The sequence below is a fragment of the Artemia franciscana genome, chromosome 3, assembly GCF_032884065.1.
Source record: "Artemia franciscana chromosome 3, ASM3288406v1, whole genome shotgun sequence".
Lineage (NCBI taxonomy): Eukaryota > Metazoa > Arthropoda > Branchiopoda > Anostraca > Artemiidae > Artemia > Artemia franciscana.
Window position 1 is genome coordinate 9,103,199 of NC_088865.1, and position 25,292 is coordinate 9,128,490.

A 25,292-nucleotide genomic window follows, 5' to 3' on the forward strand; every position below is an offset into this window, starting at 1 on the left:
AGGGAGGGGGGATACGCCCCTGTAGATTTGGAAAAAGGCGTTATTACATCTATTTAATAGCTATTTTGCATTTTAGCAATGTGCTATATTAAACTAGCGAGACTGACTGACCAGTCACTTGTTTTACTCATCCCAGCGTTTTGTTTTTTTTCAGAGCCATTAAATAGCACTGTCACTTTCCTTGCTGTTACTTTGTACAGATACATATTTGTATAGATACACTATGTTACTTTGTACAGATATCTGTACTTTGTACAGATATTAAAGTGGCGAAACCCTATATAGGCCAGTGTATTCTCCTGATGAGCCCTTATGTTGGGTGTTGCCTCTGAATTATTTGTCTATATTATTTTTTCTATTGTTTGGTAAATGACGACTTATACTTATTGACGACATGACTGCCTGTCCATGGATTATTCTTTATGGTTGATTGTGTATGGCTATGCTGTTTGACCTATGTGATTGTATGGATGAGTAGGGTTAAGGCCTCATTCAAGTGCTGGTCTATATTAATCACTAATTTAGGAAAACAGTCTTCCTTTTCTCCTTCTGTCTCTCTTTTTTTTTTTCTTTTTTTTTTGTGTTTGTGCTGTTGCATTGGTGATTTCTCTTTTCATGATACTTTTCAATGACATTGTTTTGAAATGTTACTTCTGTCCTCTTCCTGGAGAATCCTAAATGAACCGATAGAAGACAACCTTGTTGTAAAATGTGTAAAACAATTACTCTCCGCTGTCTTACCCGCTGTCATGATCTCAGACTAGGATTCAGTCAAAAACTAGGTGTCAGCCCGTCAGTTTATCTTTTTCGTTGTTGCGAATTCGTAGCCAAACGATGAGTAAAAAGTGAACAAAAACTTTTTACTTTTTTTTGCGGTGAAAATCTAGAAGAAAAACGAAGAAACTCAGTGCAAGAAACTGGCAATAATATCAGAGCTCAAAGTACCGGGTTACTGGATATGTTTTCCCCTACCTGTGACCATCTTTCAGGAACAAGCGGAACAATAAATGACCCAGGTCAACATGAAAAGTGGTTTGCATTCCCGAACCCATTGAAGTTTCTAGCAGCAGTCAAGCATGTCTCTCAGGTATCTCTACGACATGCCTCTACCAACCTGCTCAACCTATTCTCAAGATATCTGGCTTCAGGAAGTTCAGTGCGCATTACTTTAAGACTTACCAATGGATTGAATACTCATAAAACTTGGATTCTGTGTTTTGTTTTGCTTGCTGCCATTTATATAATGGGGCTATAAGGGCTGGGGAAACTACTGGAAAAGGGACTTTTGTCGAGACAGGATTTTGCAAGTGATAAGACACTTCTGGTCTATTGAAAAAAAAAGGTCTGTAGATAGTAGTAAAAGACATAGGATTTGTGTTTCAGCGTGCAAGAAAAGATAAATAGTACTGATACTTCCAGATGTGTAGCGAATGGCTTAAGTCGGTCCAGATCTCAAGAAGATAGAGTTCATGTGAAGTTTCGTGCTATCTGCTTTCTCAGCCGCCAGAGTCTTCCTTTGAGGGGTCATGACGAATCATAAACAATCGCAAACCGGAGTATTTTCATTGAATTGACGGAGGAAATATCTAAAGGAGAAAAAGAGCTGAAGGCCAAGTTACAGCGTAGATATTGTCTCTATTGCATTCATCAGAAACAAAACGAGGCAGTTACACTGATAGGAAATGCCTTGCGGCAAGACTTTATTTCCAAAAAAATAGCTAATTATTATGCTATTCTTGTAGACAAGACAAAAGATGTTTCAAGAAAAGAACAATTATCGAATTTACTCAGACACATATCAAAAAGAAAAGTAGTGAAGCAACTAGTCGGCTGCTATCACATGCAAATAGACACCGAAAGCTTATCCACCTCGATTTGTGAAACTATAGTAAAGTTTTCGGTAGATTTGATTTTGTTTGCTGTCCAATGTTACGAGACTGCGCTTTTCTTATGAGTGGGAAAGCTACCGGAGCTCAAGCAAAGCTTAGAGAGAAGGTGCCTCACGCTGTTTTGTTTCCACTGTCACGCCCACAGATTACACTTGGTTTTGACTGATTGCCTGAAAAACATCAGGGAACTTTCAGAATTTTTCCCTGTGGTGCAAATACTTTTACGTATTTATATTATGCAGTGACACTTAACATGAACTATTTATGGAATCCCAGTTTATTAGTTGACAAAACGTCTTGGGGCTTGAGAGGATCGTCCAAACTCGCTGGCTTTACACATGCTGTTCTACTTCCAAGGTGAAGGCCAGATTATATTGTGTTGTTGTTGTGCTAGTCGGATTCTCTGATAGTTCTGACGGTGAGGCAGCGTGTGAAGCAAAGACTGCCGGAAAAAACTGACCCGACCCCTTTTTTGTCTCAACTTTGCACACATTGGAAAAAGTTCTAGTTATTGTAAATTGTTTTTCAGGGCGACTTTAATCTAAAATCAGTGCTCAGAACATGAAAAGTTCAGCCATTTCCAATCGTCTCAAAGACTTTATCAAATTCAAGAATCGGTAAATGCAATATCAGTCAGCCAGTTCAATATGATGCTGGTAAATTTCTGTACTTCGAGCTGAAAGAGCATTTTGCAAGCGAAATGGACCGACGTTTCAAGCAAAATATGCCCCTGGTTGACGCTTTACCAGCCTTCTACCCTTCAAGTTCTGAATTTCCTGAGTTTTCGAAAGTTAAAAGGATAATGTGTCTTTATCAAGGGATTCTTAATTTTGATGCCTATGCCGTAAAATCCCAGGTTTCTCTTGTAAAGTTGTATCTTTCAAAATGTGACACTTTAAAAACTATGACCCATCGAAATTTTGTTCGACCTCTCAATTGCCAATTCTGCAGTGCTAAAACTGATGAAACTTGTTCCTACTTTACCTGCGACATCTGCCAGTAACTGAAGATTCTTCTCGGCATTAGGGCGTGTGAAGGATTATCTACGGTCGACAATGGGAAATACCAAACTTAGTAATCTCATGATCAGGGCCGTTGAAAAAGAGGAGAAACTGGATTTCGATAGCTTAATCGACAAGTTTTCCAACCAGCAAAGCTGCCTGTTTTAGGTATTTTTGCTCTATCATGTTCTGTTATTTTTTTTATTAAAAATGGAAAAAAAATCCTTGCCCCCCTCCTACATTTCTGTGAATTGGCGCCTTGGTATATATTTTTTTTGTCTTCCTCTACGGAAATTTTACGGTAATAAAAAATATTGTCTGAATGCAACACTTTTTATACAAGATATAACATCATTGCAATATTATCATGTATTTTTTTTTACTCTTTATATACATCTGAAATATGATATCGTTCACATGAAAAGGTTTTTTCAAAGTTAAGGCTATTAAGTATGGTCAGCTGAAGGGTGCACGTCTGTCCCATGACCCACCAAAATATTGCCATGCCCCACCGGTGGGGCATGCGCCTCACGTTGAGAATCACGGATCTAGACCACGTTGTAAATTGAATAATTTACCAGTAAACAAATTATAAATGTTTAATATTTTATTGATTTATTTCCTAAAAAGCGACTTATACACTTTAACATTATGTCGTGTTTTCAATAGGTGACCGAAATTAAAACTTTAATCCAGGAGTAGCATTATTCCAAATTTAGACCTCCGCCCCAAACACACACCAAAAATGGGGATTACCTCAAGGGACATACTTTATTATCAAAAAGCTCTAGGAAACGCAGTTTTTACAAAAAAAGTTGATTGTGATCAAACTGATCGTAAATGAAGCTTTAAGATTGCAAAAATAGGCAATATATCCCCCTTCCCCTAAATTTCTAAATGATCAAACTGATCTCACTAGTAATTTAACAGAGTTTATTACCTTAACATCATAAATGGCTGGGAAATAAATCCTCAACATTTCAAAAAATTCACTTTCTTCATCTGGAAGGTTCTGGTCAGTCAATATTTTCAGTAAATATCCAAAATCATAGCCACTAAAAATAGAAATGAAATAAAGAACAAGAAATAGAGCATAAAAGAACTGAAATAAAATACTAGATCTTGTATATTTATTTCCATATCAACAGGAAAAAAAAGGAACGAATAATAGGCCTCGTGACACAGTCACGCATCGTGACTAATTTCTAGTGTTTGATCAAGACAGATGGCGTTTCTAAATTATATGGTTGGGTTACCATCAAGAATAAATCCAGATTTTTTTTTTTAGGTTTTTTTTGTGGAGGGGGGTCTACTACAAAATTTTGGGCTCCCATGGTAAAAAAAAATTGATTATTCGACTCACTTCGAGGATCAATTATCCCATTAAGGTCATATCACAATAAAGATAGGACACGTGACGTATAAGCTGGAACATCCTAGACAGCTAGAAGGATCAAATTAAAAACAAATGCAGCATAGAAGACTTTTGATTGGTCAATTTGCCTATATACTAGGTACATTTTCGATGGAGGCGGGCAACTCTGAATAAATTTAATTTTGGCCCGAGAACTGTTACATTGTTTTCCAAATATTACACAACTTTTCATCGTTTGCGGGAGGAGAGTCGGCCTGCAGCCCCCCCCCCATTCAAATGTGTCCCTCATCTATTTTATAATTATTTAAAAACTGTAATCAAAAGTACTATCCCTTTGGATAAACTTGCGTTTCTTGTGTGGCCTATAACAGTAATAATAAAAATGGCTAACAAAGTTGTCAAGGCTGTCTTATCCTAACTTATCTACCTAAATATTACGAACGTTACAATTCGTTACTAATGGAGACATGGTGAGACCATTGATTGTGAGGACTTTAACTTTCTTTGAACTTTTCTTTGTTCTTCACGTTTGAGAGAGAGAGGGACTTTTATTTTAAATCGACTTTCACAGCACGTGACGTAGAATTAGCGCTTTACGTCAGGTATTACAGTCAGATAAAACTTTTCAAATAAAAAAAAAAGGGGAAAACACACACAGACGCACAGTGTCAGAGAGACACTTGACATTAAAAAACCGATCATCAACTAATAAACTGAGTCAATACAACAGATTCACTGATTAATAATGTTTACATATGCAGGAATGAAACTCTTCATGTATCTCTCGTGCATTAGTGGGAGAGGTTGAAGGGTGGGGACTTTCTGGGAGTTGGGTCTTTGATGTCGGGATCTTAAAAGTTGAAAGGGCGGGGGGAATATATCTTGGAAACGGGGGTTTGTCATGGCTTTATTGCCAAACCGGGTAGACAAGAGGGTTCTTCTCTCTGATAGGATAATAAGCTGGAAATGCTTAAAAAGAAAGTGATATGGGAGTTTATCTTGACCATAAATAATTCTTAATGCTCGCTTCTGGACTGACTCTATTGAATAAGATTGGGAAGTAGTTAAGCCTTTTACTTTTGACTCGTTGTAATTTTTGCTAACGCAAGTACTCTGACTGTATATATTTGTTCTTCATTTTCGTTTATAATTACTTTAGATATTTTTTCAATACCCTTTACCTTAGCTTATCGGACTGGTCTTGTTACGTTTGATGGTCTATGCTGTTCATTTGTACTCTAGGCATTGTGAAGCTACTTAAATCGTCTTTTGTAAATAGACTAATTACACTTGGTGCTTTATATTTAGCAATATTCCTACTGCAATATTGCATGCGTAATAGATATAAAAATGATACGTTCAATCCTGGGGGGTAATACCTATTTAGGAGGGTAAGCAAAACTACCGATCTTGAGCCTGAATGTTATTAGTTTGGGATGCATTTACTTCAATCCTCATAGCGGAATGATGAGTATTGATATCCAGGGAAGTCAGACCATTATTTTCCTGGATTGCGGTCCGTTCACTATAAGATTTTACTAATACCAAGGTTTAGCTAGCGTTAATCTGAGCAGACAAAAAATTTTGATGGAATTTTCTGATTGGCTGAACAATTCTATAAAAAATTCTGATTTAATCAAATTAGTGTTAGCTAAATCTCGGTATTAGTAAAACTTCACTGTAAATGGGGCAATACGTCACACAAAAACTCCAAGAGAATGAAAGCACACTTTCTAAAACGGAAATATAGGACAGTTATCTCTCTTTTTCTCTTGGGTTCAGTTGTCCTACATAAAAAATAAATAAGTGAAATGAATATAATAAAATAAGTTAACAAAATAAAAATATATCCTATATATACATATATATATAAACTAATTTCCTTCCAATTCCTTTCTTTCTCATTCTATTCCTATGTTACTATATGTCAGCCCCACACACGACATTCCTATTCTACACTTTATTTACGTCAATCATGGAATCCTGTATTTCACAATCATAGCCATTTATTTCAAAAGATCTAACCATAAAAATATATTTCTGATCATTAAATTTCCACTCTTTGATACACAATCCCAAACTAAATGTGGCTGCACTTTATAGTACTAATTCTAGTCCTTTCGTTAGTCTTTTGCGCGAGCAATGCGATAATAGAATAAAAAAATATATAAAGAAGAAAAACGAGGATAATATCATCAAGTGAAAAAGAAAAGATAGACATATATAACCATATTATTTTCCTTCAACGTTTAAACCTCTTCAAACTCTACAAAATAAAGCCCTTAGATTAATGTCTAATGTTAATAATAGATCCTCAGTTAGCCATCTTTATGGATCTTCTGGTTTCTTCTCTGTCCATCAACATCATTTTGTTGCCATTTCTAATATTTGCCACAATTATGTTTGTGGACAACTTTCACTAAATTTCCCAAGATTATTCCCGACAAATTCACAATTCCACAATTACCCACATCTCATAGTTCTGATTTCTCTTTTGAAAATAAGCCAACGGTGCGATCGGGATTTAGTTTGCGTCACATTGGTCCAAAATTTTGGAATTTAATCCCAATAGCTGTGAGAAATGGTAAGGATAGAAACAAATTTCTGAAGTTATTAAGAAATCATGTTGCTAGTTTCCCATAATATTTTATTATTTTATTTATTATTTTTATAACATTTTCCGTTGTAAGTGTTGAAGTTTGATTTCCGAAAGAAGCGCAAATTAGTTTAAGCCGAAGTAATGACGGTTTTTTCTTTTGTTTCTGTTTATTTTATTTTTTTGGTGATATACCACGCGCTTAAGTATGCCATTAGGCATTTGCTCTGTTTGTTTAAATGGTTTAATTCTTGTTGTAAATAAACATGTATCTATCTATCTATCTATACATGCTAGATATTCTATAGAATATGGATATTTACTATAGAATAGAACGTCTATAGAATATATATAGAAGAGAAATCTATAGAATATAGATATTGAATAGAAAATACAGAATAGAATATCTATAGAATAGAACTCTATAGAATAAATATATTGAATACAGAATAGAATATATAAAATAGAAATCTATAGAACATAGATATTGAATATAGAATATAATATCTATATAAAATCTATATAATATATATAGAATAGGAATCTATAGAATATAGATATTGAGGCTGAAACCTCTTCTCGACCGTCCTCGGTGCACAGATGTAAACAAGGAGTATAAAATATACGACGGACAAAACAAGTTTCACGTTATAACTAAGTATTATAATTAAAATTAAACCACTACCTCCAGACTTACTTTTCTGGTGGTTTTTATTTATGAATGTCTACTGAATATAATGACACAAACAAAAGAGAGGAAAACTGTAAATAAATAAAAGAGAAAACAAATACAGACAAAACCAGAATTTTTCGATTAACTAACCAGATATCATTCTGAACAAAAAAAAAAAAAAAATAGAAAAATAGAAAACAAAACGAAGATCATAATAAACAATAGAAATAAAAAGAGGAAAAGATTTAACCAAAACAGAGAAAAATACTACAAACAGAGCCCTAATTTTCTATTTAGATCCAGAAAAAAAAAACGAACTAAAAAACTTAACCAAGACACAGAAAACAAACACAAACAAAATGCAAAACTGTTCATTACACAGATGTCATTTTCAGTAAAAAATCAATATGAAAAGAACGGAAGAGATAAAAGATTACAAACAGCCCAGAAAAAATATTATATTTACAAAGGAAAGACTTTTCACAAAGACAGAAAAAATAAATATAAACAGTTGAATTTTTCGCTATACTACACATAAATCATTTTCAAAAGAAAAAAAAAGAAAGAAAAAGACGATATTAGAGGGATTTGATATTGTACAAAAAAACAAAACAAAGCAAAAAAACAATATACCTCTAAACAAAAGACAAAAAGGAACGAGAGTGAGGGGTCTACGAAATTATTTTGTAGTAAACATAAGCAAAAAAAAAAAGAAAAAAAAGAAGAAAGAAACCTGTGAAAAGAGAGCCATTTGATATTATCCATTAAAACTACGCCGGAGGTGAGAAGAAGTTCACCGAAGTCTTTTGGATCTATTCCATCATCTTCATGCCGTCGAAACTGAATTCCAGAATTCTGTAGTAGGTCTATACTATCTTGGGCGTACATGTCCTCACTAAACAGAGAGAAAAACATGAGATTTCTGGAATATTCCATTCAAGTATATACTAGGACTAAATTCCAGGCCTATAATATCTACGGCATACAAGTCAGAACAGAAGGAAACAGACCAAAAATATAAAAGAAAAACCTATAATTTCACTTCTAAACTATATAAAATGTTTAACTTAAAATACAAAATGACTAAATTTTATTAAAGTTGATAATAAAAAATAATGCATCAAATTCATTTTGTTTTCAATTAAATTATAAGCAGCATGAAGGATCAATGTCCAGGAAGGATCAGGGAATAAAATATACCAACAAAAATAATATGAACAAAAAAAATCCAACCTTTCAACTGAAAAATCACCAAAATCACAAGCTATCACAAACTGAATTTCTTTTTATTATTTGCTACTTTCAAAATCTCAAAAATTACAATTTTTTACCACCATTTCAGTTGCTGGTAAAATTACCTAGCTACAATCGCTTATTTGTAATAGCAAACACATGTATATACATTTTCCTTTTTTTACTTTCTCACGATTACGTTTTTATAAACTTATTCCTAGCAAATTGGAAATTTTTATTCATTCTCACAGACCCTTTAATAATGTTATGGGACCGCAAATTGTCAATTTGGGAATCCAAACAACACTATAGGATTGACAATTCATCCAAGATTACACTTGGGCTAATCGATGAAAACAGAAATTAACCAATTCAATTTCAATTTAACAAAACGACCATCGTCAGAAGAACACCACTTTCGGGAGCTATAAAAACGAAAACTGCCGAAAAGATTTAAAATACAGACCAAAAACATAAATAAGGCATCGTCAACTGATAAAAATAAACAATCAGACAACATATAAATAGTAGTAAAAAATCAAAACGTCAAAAAATAAGTTAAGAAGATAAAATTTGCGATAAAAAAAAAGTAAAAGTCTGGGAGGAAAACAAAATTAAAAAAAGATATTGTGACGGGTTGTTAGTGCTTTCTCTTATGTGGGAGATGTTTTTTCACACCTTGAGGCAAGGCAACAGACATACCTTAGGGCACTTTTTAAAAAGTCTTTGCCGCTACTCACGTAGAATCACCCCTCAAGAACCAGAGCCATGCACACATCAAACTAAGCGGGACTATTTTTCATTCGATTTCTTTTTTACTGTTTCGCTTCAAATGCAAACCAAAGTATATTCAAATAGCAGCTATTGCAAAAATACCACTTTTTTGGAAAAGACATAGACATAGATTAGATAATTGTTTCAAAAACAGTATTTACCAGCTGCTTACGTTGGTTAACATTAAGGTAGGCATAAGCTAAGAAACGCTGCAGTACAGACGGATTATGATGGGGGGAGGGGTCTTTCGGAATTATGGTTGAGCGACATGTCCTCTGAACATGTCTTCAGTGGCAATCCACTGAACTTTGCTTCAGTGGCAAGCCAATGTATATTCAAATAGCAGTTACCAGCTGCTTACGTCAATTAACAATAACGTAGGCATAAGCTAAGAAACGCTGCAGTACAGACGGATTATGATGGGGGGAGGGAATTGAGCGACATGTCTTCAGTGGCAATCCTCTGAACTTTGCCTCAGTGGCAAGCCAATGTATATTCAAATAGCAGTTACCAGCTGCTTACGTCAATTAACAATAATGTAGGCATAAGCTAAGAAACGCTGCAGTACAGACGGACTATGATAGGGGGAGGGAATTGAGCGACATGTCCTCTGAACATGTCTTCAGTGGCAATCCTCTGAACTTTGCTTCAGTGGCAAGCCAAGGTATATTTAAATAGCAGCTGTTGTAAAACAGCACACTTTTTCGGAAAAGACATAGACATGGATTAGGTAATTGTTTGAAAAACAGTATTTACCAGCTGCTTACGTCGATTAACAATAACGTAGGTATAAGCTAAGAAACGCCGCAGTCCAGACGGATTATGAGGGGTGATTCTTTCGGAATTATGGTTGAGCGACATGTCCTCTAAATTCACCAAAGACGTTAGAATATTTTAACACCAAATAACACAGTTTTTTTGCAATATCCATAAATCTTTCATTTTTGAGTAAAATGAACCTTAGCTATTTTATATTTAATTTTTTTTGGGAAAAAAAATAGGAGAACAAACGAAAAATGTGGTATATCCCTTGTGTGAGGTGGAAAAATATTGGTTCATATTTCACTCGAATTTTCTAGGCAAGTTACTTAGAGGTTTTGTTTGAAGCTCAAACGAAATTATCCCTGAACTGAGCATAGGAAAAATTTGTGCTTGTGTTTTTATTTATTAGTCTTCACATTTGTCTTTACATTTCCAGTAAAATACTTTCGGTATATTTATTTTCATATTTTTCACATCTCATTTATCATCTTTAATCGTCATCATCATTCACATTTCTCATCTCTTTTACGCACGTTTTGTATTTCTTCCAAACTGACATTTCTTTCCTTTTTACTACTTTTTAACACATTCCTAGCCCTAGCCATAATTTTATGTTTTTCAAATTTTGACTTATATTTTTTAATTTTAGTTTTTTTAACAGATATAACACTTTTTTCCCGATTATCGGTTTTTTCTCTTATTATTAGACCTTCGACCTGCATTATGGTTATTAATCTGTTTTGCTTTTAACACCAACTGACCTGAAATTCTTTTTTTTAGAAACTATAAGAAGCTAAAAAAAATAATAAAAAGAATAATTACCGTAATAGACATTGGAAACAATTAGCACGTTACAATAAAAGGTGAAGTATTTTACACTTAGTTCGGTAAGTATACACTGTTTGGTCTCGGGGCTGGGCAATTGAGCTGAAACTTTCAAGATTTTTTTTTTGGGGGGGAGGGGCTCTATAAGCGGGAAAGAATATAAGATTCAGTACCACATAGAACACTCAGACACAACAAAAAACTAAAAGAAAAATGAGAATCTTTGCGCAAAAAGTGCTAAAATTCTAATACTCAGTATAGTCACTTTAGAACAATATCCAAATACCCCTATGAAGGAAATAACAACAAAAAAAAACGGATAATAGACGTTACCTTAAACTAAATTTGAAATTAAACTGCCAAGTTGAATAGCCTGGAGCAGTTTTTCCATTTTCATCCACAAAAGTTAGACCCAGCTGTATAATTTTCAACAGATCCACATTACATCGGAGCAGCTGGTATTGGTAATCAGCAGAGCTTCGAAACTCACCTATTGGTCTTGCTACAACACCAGGAAACTCTGTGTCCTAAAATTAATAGAATTATGTTTGTTTTTTTTTATACTCGCCGGTACAGTCCTGTCACATAATTAACTTTTTTATTTAGCACTTAGTTATATAAATAACCCTACCGAATTTACATAAGTCAACAACCTCTATTCTGTATTACTGGGCACTATGAATCAAATTTTGTTTTTCCTTGTCACAAAAGATCTTTGACAATTAATAGGAACAATTTTATAAAAAAAATACTGTTGGTGCCAAAGCAGACAAAATCAAATCCCAAAAACTATTGGCAATTTGGCAATCTATACATGTTTACTTATTTGCATTTGCAGCGGATTTTACTAATTTTTTTTTATCTAAAGCAGGGAGCGTAGGTTCCCAGATAAGGTAAAGCTCTAAATTTTATCATAGACAATATTCGAGAAGGGAGTAAGATGCATAAAAATGTCAGTTTAATTTACACAATCAAGAAAACACTAGAGAGGGATGAAATTTGAGAAATTTTCAATTAGAATATAGCCAGTAATACAACTCTTTCCCGTTCATATATGATAACTGGAACTAGAAGCTTCTTCCAAAATATAAACTTTGTAGTGTGTTGCCCCTAAGCAGGGATATAAATTTACTTCCTTAAAATTGAGTATTCTTCTATACAAAATAGTTATCATACTATTTTCTGAGACAAGATGAATTAGATACTTTGCAAGCCTACTGTACGTAAAGAATTCAATGACATACTGGTCATAGTGGCACAGACAGGGGGCTGGTGGTGGATTCCCTCCATAAGTTTGATCTCATGGACCTTTTTATGAAAAATTCGGAGGTGCCCTAAAAATGCACTTATTGTTGTTACCCCTCCCCCCAAGGAAAAAAGGATATACCTAAAATATTGACGAATCTAGTTATTTTTGGGTACAAAAACCGTCCTTGTGTTTGGTGCACTACGCTAACATACCAAAGTCATGGCCCACCAAGTTCCATCCCGATCTCTCCACTCTAAGCGTTTCCCAAGATTTCCGGTTCCCCCCTCCAATTCCCCCCAGTGTCATGTCACTGGATCTGGTCGAGATTTAAAATAAAAGCTTTGAAGCACAAGATCCTTCTAAATATTAAATTTCATTAAGACATGATCACCAGTTAGTAAGTTAAAAATACCTCATTTTTTCTCATTTTCCCGAATTGGCGTCATTTAGGTAGGGGAGTGGGGAAAAAGCGCGCCCTAAATTCTTTTGCCTCTCCTTTTCATTTAGAAAACACTATTTTGTGGTATTTTCCCTGAAAAAGTTAAAAAAAGGACAAATTTGTCCCCCTAAATATTAGAAAATGCATTCCCCCCCTCCCCCAATTTTCATTACTTAACACCATAGAATGCGTTGCAAAGGATTCAGACTATTTTTACGGATGATAAGAAATGTGTATTTGGTTTTGAGCAGCCATATTGTTGAATTATTCCTTGTTGTTTTCTATTAGTCATTTTTTATTAGGCAAATCTTCAGCTAAATCTTAAGAAGAACTCCCTATCCCTTTTAGGTTAATTTTGATATTAAAATAGGAGATAAGCAAAAACTGACTCAACAAAAATGTCATTGCGCTATACAAAAAAGATGAACTATAAAGACAATAACTGGCATAGTTAAATATATTTTTTAACAGAAAAAGAATAACAACACGTCATTAACACAACGAATTACAATGAGTTTAAATGATGAATAATATACTACACATAAGAATAACAATAGGTCTAATAATGAACAAAATACTGCACAAAGGAATTACAATAGGTCTAAATAATGAATAAAATACTGCACAAAGGAATTACAACACCTTTCTGTTGCTTAAGTGGAATTCTCGTGAAATAAAGTACACTGGCATTCTTTCTAGTTAGTCAACCATGGTATTTAGCAAGCCGACCTGCCTTGGTAGGGAAAGAATGTAATGAGTAAAGAACTAACTATGTTTGATAGTTCTTTATGTAGAGCTGGCTATGAAAGAAATGAGTATCAATAGAAAACCTTTCATGGTAATGAATGCCAGGTAAAGAGTAACCCTTACGAATGGAAACTCAAACGGAATTTTCACGAGGATACATAAATCAAAGGAGTCGCTTGTTATACTGATTCCATATATACAAAACTCATCCATTTCGAAACCACGCATCACAAGCTACTAACATAATAAAATGCGCAAAATAAAATAAAAATGTAACATCTCCAAAAGGGATGAAATCTTGATGAGCATTATATCAAAAAACGGAATGTGTCCAAAGACCTTGGAGGATATGTTTCAAGCTTCTATCCGCAAAGATACGATGTTTAGTACTAAAGCTAGAAAGATTGTCCCAGATAATTTTTAAGCTCGTTCCATTTATAAAATTAAATAAAAAAACTAGTTTTTTTTAACTGAAAGTAAGGAGCGACATTAAAACTTAAAACGAACAAAAATTACTTCGTATATGAAGTGGGTTGTCACCTCCGCAATCCCTCGCTCTTTACGCTAAAGTTTTTGATTGTTTTAAAAAGTAGAATTGTGGCAAAGAGTCAAACCTTAGCGTAAAAAGCGAGGGATTGCGGAGGTGACAACCCATTTCATATACGGAGTAATTTTTGTTCGTTTGAAGTTTTAATGTCGCTCCTTACTTTCAGTTAAAAAAAAAAAGTTTTTCTTTATTTAATTTCTGAACGTTATTGAATTAATGCATGTTTGATTTTGGCTCTCTGCACATAAATTATTAAAATGAAATTTGCATATTAATTCTTTTTTTTGGCTAGATGGCTTTCTCTTAGTTTTGATCAGACGATTTTGAGAAATAAGGGGTGGGGAAGGAGGCCTTTTTACTTTTAATTTTTAACGAACATTTTTATTAGTAAAAAATATACGTAACTTAAGAATTAACTTACGTAACAAACTTTTATATTTTTATTTTTTTTATTATGTATATGAGGTGCTTTGTCCCCTCGTTAATACCTCGCTCTTTACACTAAATCTTAAGTTTTGTCCGAATTCTTTAAGAATGACCCCTGAATCAGAAAGGCCGTAGAATAAATAGTTGAAATTACTAAAAATACTTTAGCATAAAGAGCGAGGTATTCTAAATACCTCGCTCTTTGTGCTAAAGTATTTTTAGAACCCCTCATATGCGTAATAATCTCTGTTCGTTTTAAGTTTTAATGCTACTCCTTACTTTCAATTGAAAAAACTTTATCATGTTTATTTTTTCATTGTTTTTTTATAGTAATGCTAGAAAATACCGCGCCTTTTCATTGAATTTCTCTTCCCCCGTTACATATTCCTCCAAGGAAAGATCCTCCGACATAGAACACTCCAATCAACCCCACCCCCAAACCAAAACAATCCCCCTGTAAAAGTCTGTACACTTCTCAATAACCATTACTGTATGTAAACACTGGTCATAGTTTGTAACTTGTAGCCCCTCCCCCAGGGACTGTGGGGGAGTAAGTCATCCCCAAAGACATAGTTATTATGGTTTTCGACTATGCGGAACAAAATGGCTATCTCAAAATTTTGATACATTGACTTTGGGAAAAATGAGCGTGGGAGGGGGCCTAGGAGCCCTCCATTTTTTGGTCACTTAAAAAGGGCACTAGAACTTTTCATTTCCGTTAGAATGAGCCCTCGTGCGACATTCTAGGACAACTTGGTCAATATGATGACCCCTGGGAAAAAAGATAAAAATAAAAATAAACACGCACCCATGATCTGTGTTCCGGCAAAAAATACGAAATTCCACATTTTTGTAGATAGGAGCTTGAAATTTTTGCTATAGGGTTCTCTAATACGTTGAATGCGATGGTGTGATTTTCGTTAAGATTTTATGACTTTTAGGGGGTGTTTCCCCCTATTTTCCAAAATAAGGCAAATTTTCTCAGGCTCATAACTTTTGATGACAAAGACTAAATTTGATTAACTTATATATTCAAAATCAGCATGAAAACTCGATTCTTTTGATGTATCTTTTAGCATCAAAATTCCGATTTTTAGAGTTTCGTTTACTATTGAGCCGGGTCGCTCCTTACTACAGTTCGTTACCACGAACTGTTTGATAATACATGTAGTGGGGTCAATTCAAAAAAATTAGGGGGAGGGGAAAAATTGTTAATCAAAATCTAGGGGAAAAGACCCATTTCATAGAAGGAAAAAAACATTTTTAAAGTATACGGGGGGGGGATCTAAAATGACATGTCCTCCCGATCGACACCTTTGAGTACATGCTTATTCGACTATAAGGTTAAACAAGCATAAGAAAATAAAGTGACGACAAACATTCAAAGTGGTAGGTCATTTAGTGGTAAGCTAAAAGTAAGTTCATCTTATGTTCAAGGTCTACACATTTAGATAGAAATAAAATCTCAAGTAATAAAATCACTGATTAAAATACTTCGCTAAGGAGTTATGACATCTTCCAATTACCGCAGGAGAATTTCCTTCAAGTAAGAGTCTACTCACTCACTTGTCTCGCTAGGGAGGAAAAAACGGGATGAAAAAACGGGAGAAAAAACGGGATGGTGAAATTTAGATTGTTGACATTCCACTTCAAAGTTCCTACTAATTCCATATTATCTCATTTCTAAGCAGATAAAATGAAGCTGATTTAAACAACCCTCATTAGTAGTGAAGCAAGAGCTAAGAATGATTTTTAAGACACATTTTATTTTAATATTTCCAATTTTTAGGTCTGATCTTTGGGACAAGTAGAATTAAGTGAGGCTAAACGTAAGAAAAATAAGTAGTTTTTAAAGAAAAAAGTAGTTAGTAGTTCTAATTAAGTAAAAATATCTCTCAAATAAACTAAGTAGCTCTTACATATAAAAAGGTAGTTCTTAAAGGGTGTGAATGAATCCATCATATTTAGGAAGATCGTGTTTTATTGAGTAAACACAATACCAGGGGCGTTATTTGCTATGGGCCAGGGGGAGCAACTGCCCCTCCCTCTGACCCAAGATTGCCCCCCAGCTGATATTTAGTTTTTCCAAAAATCTTGTCATAACTAAGATAAGCCTGCATAATTGAAGCATCCACCGAAACGGGTCATTTTTCTTTAGTATATCTTTAACTTTTTTGTTACTATATGGCTCATTTTTCAGTTTTATCTGTCACTTTCCCTTGATTTGGGAAAATTGCCTCCAACTTCGCCCCCTCCCCCAGGATTTTGACAAAATAACGCCACTGCACAATACACTTACAATAGCCTTGATCCTCAAGCCATCCTCATAAGAAAGCAAACTTTAGTATAAAGAAAAGGGGGGTCAGCCCTCACTTACTCTAAGGATTACCCTGAGCAAGAAAGAATATAGAAAAAAAAAAGTTTGTTCTTTCAAATGAAAGTAAAGATTAACATCGAAGTTTAACATGAATAGATATTATCCTATATGTAAGGAGGAGACACTCCCTTGACCCCCTTTCTTTTTACTTCAGTTTAACTTTGCTTTTCGTAATTCATGAATAAACACTGTAACATAAGAGCAATGATTGAAAGTATTTATTTTTATTACCACAATCCCTTGGAATGAAGGGACTTATTTATTTATTTGTAATTAATTTGCATAATGGAATTTGAAGCTTTAATGCTTTGAAAGACCATTAGAACATAAAAAAACTACAATTATTCACTGGCTATATGGCATACTAAAATGCTGTCAGGAAACTAGTCAAACTTCACAGTAAACAGCAAAAGGTTGAGGGGGCAGCAGGTTCTTATATGTATCGACAATTTCTTTTCATTTTGAGTTTAAATTTGAATTTTTAGTCTAATTTGACGAAACATTTCTTTTTAATATGCTGCAAAGAGGGATAAAATTAGATCTTTACAAAAACACCAAGTATGGAAGATGGCCAGACTGTTGGACCCCCATGTGTTACATAACATGTTTCATTAGTACAAAGATGACACTGTTTTTTAACTTTGGAGTAATAAAATCTCATTTTTAAAAAGGATTTTTTGTGCATCCGAATTTTTTTCTAAAAAAAGGAACTTTACTTACCATTGCAACATAGTTAAATTTTTGTACAATCTGTCTAATAAGTTTAAATTCTTCTTCTAAGTTTGATGCCCAAACATCCCGAATTCCACATTCTTCATTAGACACAGCATGACCTAAAAAAAACAATAAAGTCAAAATTGCACTTTAGTACAGCAAGAGCAATCATACCTGTACACATGGGGGAAGGGGGTACCCCTCCTCTGAAATGGTCTGACAAACTTTTCCCCAGAGTGAGATCCTCCTGCTACAGGAAGCTAGAAGAAACTAAGATACAAAAGCCTCCTTGTTGATGAGTCATTTTGACGCTATTCACATTAAGCATCATACTAGTCATGGAATATGCATGTCCTCTCTTTGCTGGTTCTCTCAAATTAGCCGCATCACTCCTGTTCAAGGCGTCCAAAACTGAGCAGTGCGCGCAGCAACTTCCAGCAGCTCTGATGCCATGCCCCTGGAGTCAATACAGAACGTGACATCAACGTCGGTGTCCTATAAATACAAACATTGCCCTCCATCTGGGGAGGTATCAAAACTCATCCCAGACCGAATAAAACATTTGCGATCAACTCGTCAAAGTACAGCTCGGTATGACTACCTTGTGCAGGGTAAACCCTGCCAGGAATACTTGAAGACGAGCTTCCTCCAACAATCCGTCACCACATGAAATGGCCTCCTAGACGAGGCAATCCTTCTAATCAGGTATTTGAGAGAAGGTATATTAAATACCTCAAAAGTAAAAAGCAAGGTAATTACCAGGACTAGCAGCACATAATCACGTGTGATGGAGCCGCAAAGCCTGTCCTAAAAAAACACACATAAAAACACTGTCTTGAAGATGCACTTTTTGCACTATGACCCCCCTCCCCTGCACCAAAATTTTCTAGAAATTCCCCCAAGCACCAGAACTATGTGCACCTATGCAGAATCACTACCTGGAATTTGCCATCTCGATGGAAGAAAATAATTGGAGCCCTTTGGACTTAGTTTTAAAAGAGTAAACAGTTTACAAAATGTTAAAATAATAGATATAAATGATTAAAAATAGCAATGGTCACTGATTACGTTTTCTGGTATAATCATATATATTCCAACATGTGAATTTGAGATTTAAAGATTTCTAGCTATGGATTTGATCAAGAAGGAAAAATATGTTTGTATGAATAGAGCTTTTATAAAAACAAGCAGGTAAAAGCCTTATAAAGCGTTCAAAATCTTGCCATCACCCATGTGCAGAGTCCCAGACACAATTCAAATCCAGAGAAACTTTAGTACTTAAAGTACAAACCCTAGCATATAGGTCCAAGAGAAATGATCTTACTAATGCATACAGGTTGATAAATGGGCTGCATAACCCACCTTCCAGTAGGATGATATAAATTACAATTAGGGGCACACAAACTCTGTCCTCAATGTACATGCCACAACTTATTGGGTAAAAAACAAATACCCAACTTATTGAGTATATGTATAAATATATATATATATATATATATATATATATATATATATATATATATATATATATATATATATATATATATATATATATATATATATATATATATTTATTTGAAAACCCGTCAATCATACGAAATGAAAAAGACGGAGCACGAACATATACATATAAGAAAATATATAAGAACATATCAGAAGAGACATAACTAGAAAGAGACTCAACTAATAAAAGGGCAAACAAAATAGCACTAAAATGAATAAAACGAAAACAGATCTATTGTAAAAGGAGATTATACCAATCGTGATCTACTATTTTAATATTGTGTCTTTTGATTACATTTTCAACTGCAACATGAGGGTCGGTTATGTGATACTTTTTAATGAGGATTGAGTTTCTATACCAGGGAGGAAAACGTAGGAGGTATTTAGAAAAACGGAAGAAAAGCGCACGGATTTTAGACAATTCAGCCTTCGAGAATAGTTTCCAAAATGGTGCCAGGTACAGAATATGAGGTAAAACAGTAGCGTTATATAGGCTGGCAAGGAGGGGGCGGCTAAAACGGAATTTAGCAGAGACTATGGAAGCATACGAGCCAGAGATTCGTCGATTGAGGTGTTTGATCAGTAGAAGACGTGTATGCCTGAGAGACGAGCCAGTAGGGACTCCGAGGTAATTTATGTGGTCAGCAGTATTCACGAGATTTTCACCAAAAAGCAGTGAAGGCACGTGTGGTGTTTTTTGCCAATTGAAGAGAACTATCTCGGTTTTCTCAGTGTTAAAACTGAGGCCAAGTTTTAGATATTCGGTTTTAAGCGTTTCAAAAATGTCAGAAGCTTTTTGCAATGTTCTACTTAAGTTCAAGACGTCGTCGGCGTAGCATACTAAGGAGGTGTCTATAGAGGAAAGAATGCATGAGGTTGGGCATTTATCTTGTGCTTGAAGAACATAATTATTGAACAAATGAGGGGAGGAGACAGCTCCCTGGCGGGCACCCTTCAAAACGGGAATCAATTTTTCATGAGGCTGGGGAGGCAAATTTTTGTCGGGAGGAAGCTTTAGGCGAATGGACAGCCTCGAGTACATATCACGTAGGGATCGAACTATGCAGGGATTCAGACCTCGTTGTGAAGCTTTTAATAACATTGCAGCGTGTATGAGTGAATCGAATGCACGGCTGATGTCATGACTAGCTAAGGCTATGCTCTCTCCAGAAAAATCCGCATCGAGTAGCACACTCACTACAGCCGTCAAGGCATCGGCACAACCAGTGCGACGCTTAAATCCGAATTGACGTGGCGGGGTGTAGCATTTAGTTTCCAGTTCACTAATGAATAGAAGCTCGAATAGTTTACATAAAGATGTGGCGACTGTAATGGGGCGGAAAGACGAGCATTTGATTTCATTTTTCCCTTTTTTCGGAATGGGGGTTAGATCCCCTACGCAGAAAGATGAGGGAACAACACCTTGCATGAAGATCATCTGCATAAGAAGCGAAAGATGCATAGCGAGAACCGAACCACCATGTTTAATATGGATAGCGCTAACACGGTCAATTCCGCAAGAAGACTTATTTTTCAACTGACGAATTGCTTGAATAACATACTCTAAACTGACAACAAAATCACCATGCGGGAGCTTATCAAGGAACTCATCCAATTCTCTCTCGTACATGTCTTCAAGCTGGGGGTTAGGAGCAGCAAATTCACTCGCATAATAAGAATATCAATCCTCGAAGGGGATTTCAGACGGTGACAACAGAGGGGTAGGCTTTGCCAAAGATACAGACTTGAAAAGAACATTTCGATCCTGTTTTGCACGGGCGGAATAGCTATCAACGAGAGATTTGCGGTGGAGGGAGAGCACCTTCGAGAATCTACGCTTCGTAGTCAGTCTGATGCTATTAATGGTACCAGATCTTGGGAGCCCACAATCTTTCCATACCGAAAACCAGAACTTTGCTTGATGACAAGCGGCTACCAGCGAATGATTTTCGGGCCATTTTTGCACCATCCCTTACGAACTTTCACTTTAGGTACCGCTAACCTCTCAGCATGAAGGAGAGCGTGACAAATTTCAGTACAATAAATATTGAGACAAATTCGGACTTCTTCTTTAGAGAGATCTTTCGGTTTTTGAAGGAGATTAAAGGGAATACGGATTTTATTAAGAATTTCTTCTGTCGCCAGAGCAAATAGTTGCTTATCAGCCTTAAGCCAATCAAGACAAAATTTAGGCTGTTGAGTTTCCTGGCGGGTTTCGTGACCATTTGAAGAGACAATATGTACAGAAGACGAGATAGGAAGGTGGTCAGAAATTTGATAGTCCATTACTACCCTAACATTTTGAACTGTTAAATTATGAGAAATGGCAACATGGTCTAGATTTGACAAACTGGAGGAGCTGTGAATATATGTAAAATCCCTATCTTTTCCTACCACCGCAAGGTAATCTCACAAGAAAGGGCAAAAAGACGTTCTGAACGCTCATCTTTATAATTTGTTGGCAAATACACGTTAATAAATACACAACTTTCAATTCATACTGCGAGAAAATTGTCAGACTTTTCGAATAGACTGGACAGAACACATGACCAAACAAATGTAGCTAGGCCTCCTGAAGGTCTTCCTCGGCTGCCGCTCTGTTTAGCTGGGACTTTGTAGGCCTTCGTGGTATGATTCAGTTCTAGCAGGTTTTCACTTTGCACGGTAATAAAGTGCTCTTGAATGCACACTACATCATGTTTGACACTTAAATCACTAAGGATCGGGAGCTTCTCAATGAACAAGCCATTGATGTTCCATGAAATGAAGCTATAGCACTTGCTCATGATTTCTGTAGTTGCCTGTTTTTGGGACAACTAATACTGTAGCATGTATGACCCAGCACTTTACACTCTACACAAAAAGGGAGTTTTGAGCAGGGAGCTTCGCGCGTGGAAATGTGCTCATGCGAGCCACATTTTAAACATGTTGATGGATTTTTACAGTTGGAAGCTAGATGGCCTATCCTGTGGCAGTTGAAACATTGTCTGACAACTAATGTAGACCATTTTACTAATCCTCTTAACTTCTGATGTTGTTTATACCTCATGTAACACTTAGGATAAGTAATCCCGCTTACCAGGTAGGTAATCTTGATATGCGCAAACACACTATATATTATTAGAATTCCTGCTTTATGAATGAACGAATGAAATATTCTATTAGCTGTCAATGCACAAAGCAAAAACAAGGGAGGGCAAAAAGGGAGAAAAACAAGAAAAAAATAACTACTATACCCAAAAATACATAACACTGACTGCAAAAAAAAAAAATCGAAAAAGAAAACACATCCAAGGGTGGTACATCTTTGTAACACATGGGTCAGAGGCCAGGTAATTAACACTAAGAATGGAGTAAGCAACCAAATATTTGTTTATGAGGAGACAACTTCAAAACCAACTGGGGAGTCATAGAAGGAACTTAGCAAATTTGAAAAACTGTTCTCTTTCTTATCTGTGGCTGTCAGAAGATCCCGAAATGGTGCTAAAACCGTACATAAGGCAAAGCCATGGTAATATCAAGCATAACCAAGATCATTTTTGTAATGTTTACCTCTGACAAAACAAGCAACATATATGCCCTACATAATTCCTTCTCTGTGCAGGCAATAATAAGGTTGCAGGGTGCAGTTACATAAGGAGGAATTGGAAGGCTTAGGTAAATCAGTTCCATGATAGGTTTTATAGTTATGCCACCAAGATTTATCACATCAGGTGCAAGATCCAATGCAGAGAATCAAAAAGCAAAACTTCCAACTTCTTATCATTCAAAGACAAACCAATATGCTTAATATTATCACCTATGACAGGATAACTATTTTCAAGACTAGCAAACAACCACCATGAATTTAGCAAGTCATCCACATAACACAAAATGAAAATATCATTACCCTTTACAATATACAAAGCCAGAATTCTGGATTGAGTACTAAGCGCCACTGTATCATAAATGGTTGGAGAAGTGATAGCTCCTTGCTTAAATCCAAGACTAACAGTATTTTCTTGAGGACTCACTGGATTACCAATCTTTAACTGGACTTAAATGTTTTATACATATAAAACAATGGCACAATTATATCAGGGTGAAACCCCTTGACTAAGCAGCTACAACATCACATGAGAGCAAATTAATGACCTGAAAGCATTATTCATACCAAAAGCCCCAAGTGCCAAAAACTCATAGACCTTTCCAGAATCTTTCAATTCTAGACAATGATTTAAGTGCTTAGAAACAACTCAAACCTCTGCAAAATCCAAATTGGAAAGGAGGCATTTTACAAATATAAAAAATAATACCAACAATCAGTAGCTCAAATATTTTTGACAATAAGCTAGAAACTATGATTTGCCAGTAAGAAGTGCAACTTATGCTAGGTTTACCCTTCTTTAAAATAGGTGTAATCACTAAACCAGCACTAAAATCATCTGAGACACAAAGAATGATGGAAATATAAAAATTCAACATCCAAATCCCATCTATTCTATTCCACTATAATTCTATCTATTCCAAGCGCATATCCCATCTATTCTGCACCAAAACCTTTTTCTAGTTTCTGTATGACCTCATTGGTGTTAAGCAGAAACCATGTATCTCCTTTTTTCAAAATTTTTCAGGAGGTGAAAAAAAAACCATTAACCTTTTCTCTTTAGTAGCAGTTTAGCATATAGCCAACTTCTTGTGGCAGAAAAAACTTAACTAGAGCAGCCTCAACAGAAAAAACCAATACTTGACTTGACAAAATCTTGTATAGCCTTAAGAGAGAGTCAAGTGGCAAACACTTGCTCAAGAATCCATGCAATCCAGCTGAACTGTTTTAATCCAAAACCCAAACACATTAGGTACAGATCATAAATCACTCACCCATCATCTCTTTTGTTTACTTCCCAAAAGGGGATTTCCACACCATATGCTGCCTTTAGAACTTGTTTTTGACAGCCAAGTTTCTTCTGAATTTTACTGGTCTCAGTTTAAAAGTGGAATTTTCGGACCCTTAGCTGCTCCTGAGATATTGCAGATACACCTTTTTTGATAACTTAGATGCAGATAGTGTCTTTTGACTTAGCTTAACATATCTATCAACATTCCCTGAAATTTCACCTCAATACCGTTAATCTCCTTGGACACACCTAGAATCAAAGATTCCCCCTTTTCCAATGATAAATCCTGCATGTTAAGAATGGAAAAATTAGACAACCATTCACAATTCTTCCCTGGGAGCTAAGGGGACATAGCATCCCTGGAGGTATAGCTATTTGAACCATTCAAACCATTTGAATAAAATGGAGTTTTTTTAGATTTTATCAACATAAGGGGGAGCATATATATATTAAAAAAAAAGATTATAACAATTCAAAAACCTTAAAAAAAAATCTGAGAGTTTGAAGCTAGGAGAAAATTGGACTTTCTTTAATAATCAAATATCTTTGAAAAGACCAAGCAGAAAAAAGAACACCTAATTGAATGCAACCTATTATTTAATGTCAGTAGGAAGGCCCAAATAATGAAAATTTAAAATTATTACAAATAATGATTATCTGCTTTGACAGTCCTGTGGTGGTACAGTGGATTTGATCTTAGCTTGGTAATATGGGACCCAGAGATCAAATCACGCTGCAGGAATGCCCAAATAACAAAAATTTAAAATTATTACAAACAATGATTATCTACTTTGACAGTCCTGTGGTGGTGCAGTGGATTTGACCTTAGCTTGGTAATATGGGACCCAATGATCAAATCATGCTGCAGGAATGCACTGCAGGGCTGATGCAGGGACCATAGTAGTCAAGAAGCATCATTAATTTTTAAATAATCTACTTTGACAAAGGATTACAACAATTCAAAAACCATAAAAAAGAAAACCAAAAGTTTGAAGCTTAGTACATATTGTTATTAGAAATCAAACTAATTTTAATAATCAAATATCTCTGAACAGAACTGCAAGAAAAGATGTTAAAATGCACAAAGAGAAAAAAACTGGTAATTGCAAAAATATTTGTATATATTTTAACAAAGGATAACAACAGTTAAACAACCTTAATAGAGAATACCAAAAGTTTGAAGCTTAGTAGATATTGTTGTTAGAAATTGAACCTGATTTTATAATCAAACCTCTTTGTAAAGACTGTGAAATGAAAAGACAGCAAATTGTTTACAATTAGAAGA

The 25,292-nt window shown here is 35.1% G+C and overlaps 1 protein-coding gene across 1 annotated transcript in view; it reads right to left on the bottom strand.

Annotated features, from left to right (window-relative positions):
- The window catches only part of LOC136024845 (CCR4-NOT transcription complex subunit 7-like), a 43,337-nt gene that overhangs the window by 17,172 nt on the left and 873 nt on the right, over positions 1–25,292 (bottom strand). Inside the window, exons 2-5 of the mRNA XM_065700343.1 lie at positions 17,634–17,746; positions 11,462–11,655; positions 8,268–8,429; positions 3,831–3,945 (exon numbers count right to left, since the gene is read on the bottom strand). Coding sequence (XP_065556415.1) covers positions 3,831–3,945; positions 8,268–8,429; positions 11,462–11,655; positions 17,634–17,746 — 584 coding nt within the window. The remainder of the gene's footprint in view (positions 1–3,830; positions 3,946–8,267; positions 8,430–11,461; positions 11,656–17,633; positions 17,747–25,292) is intronic.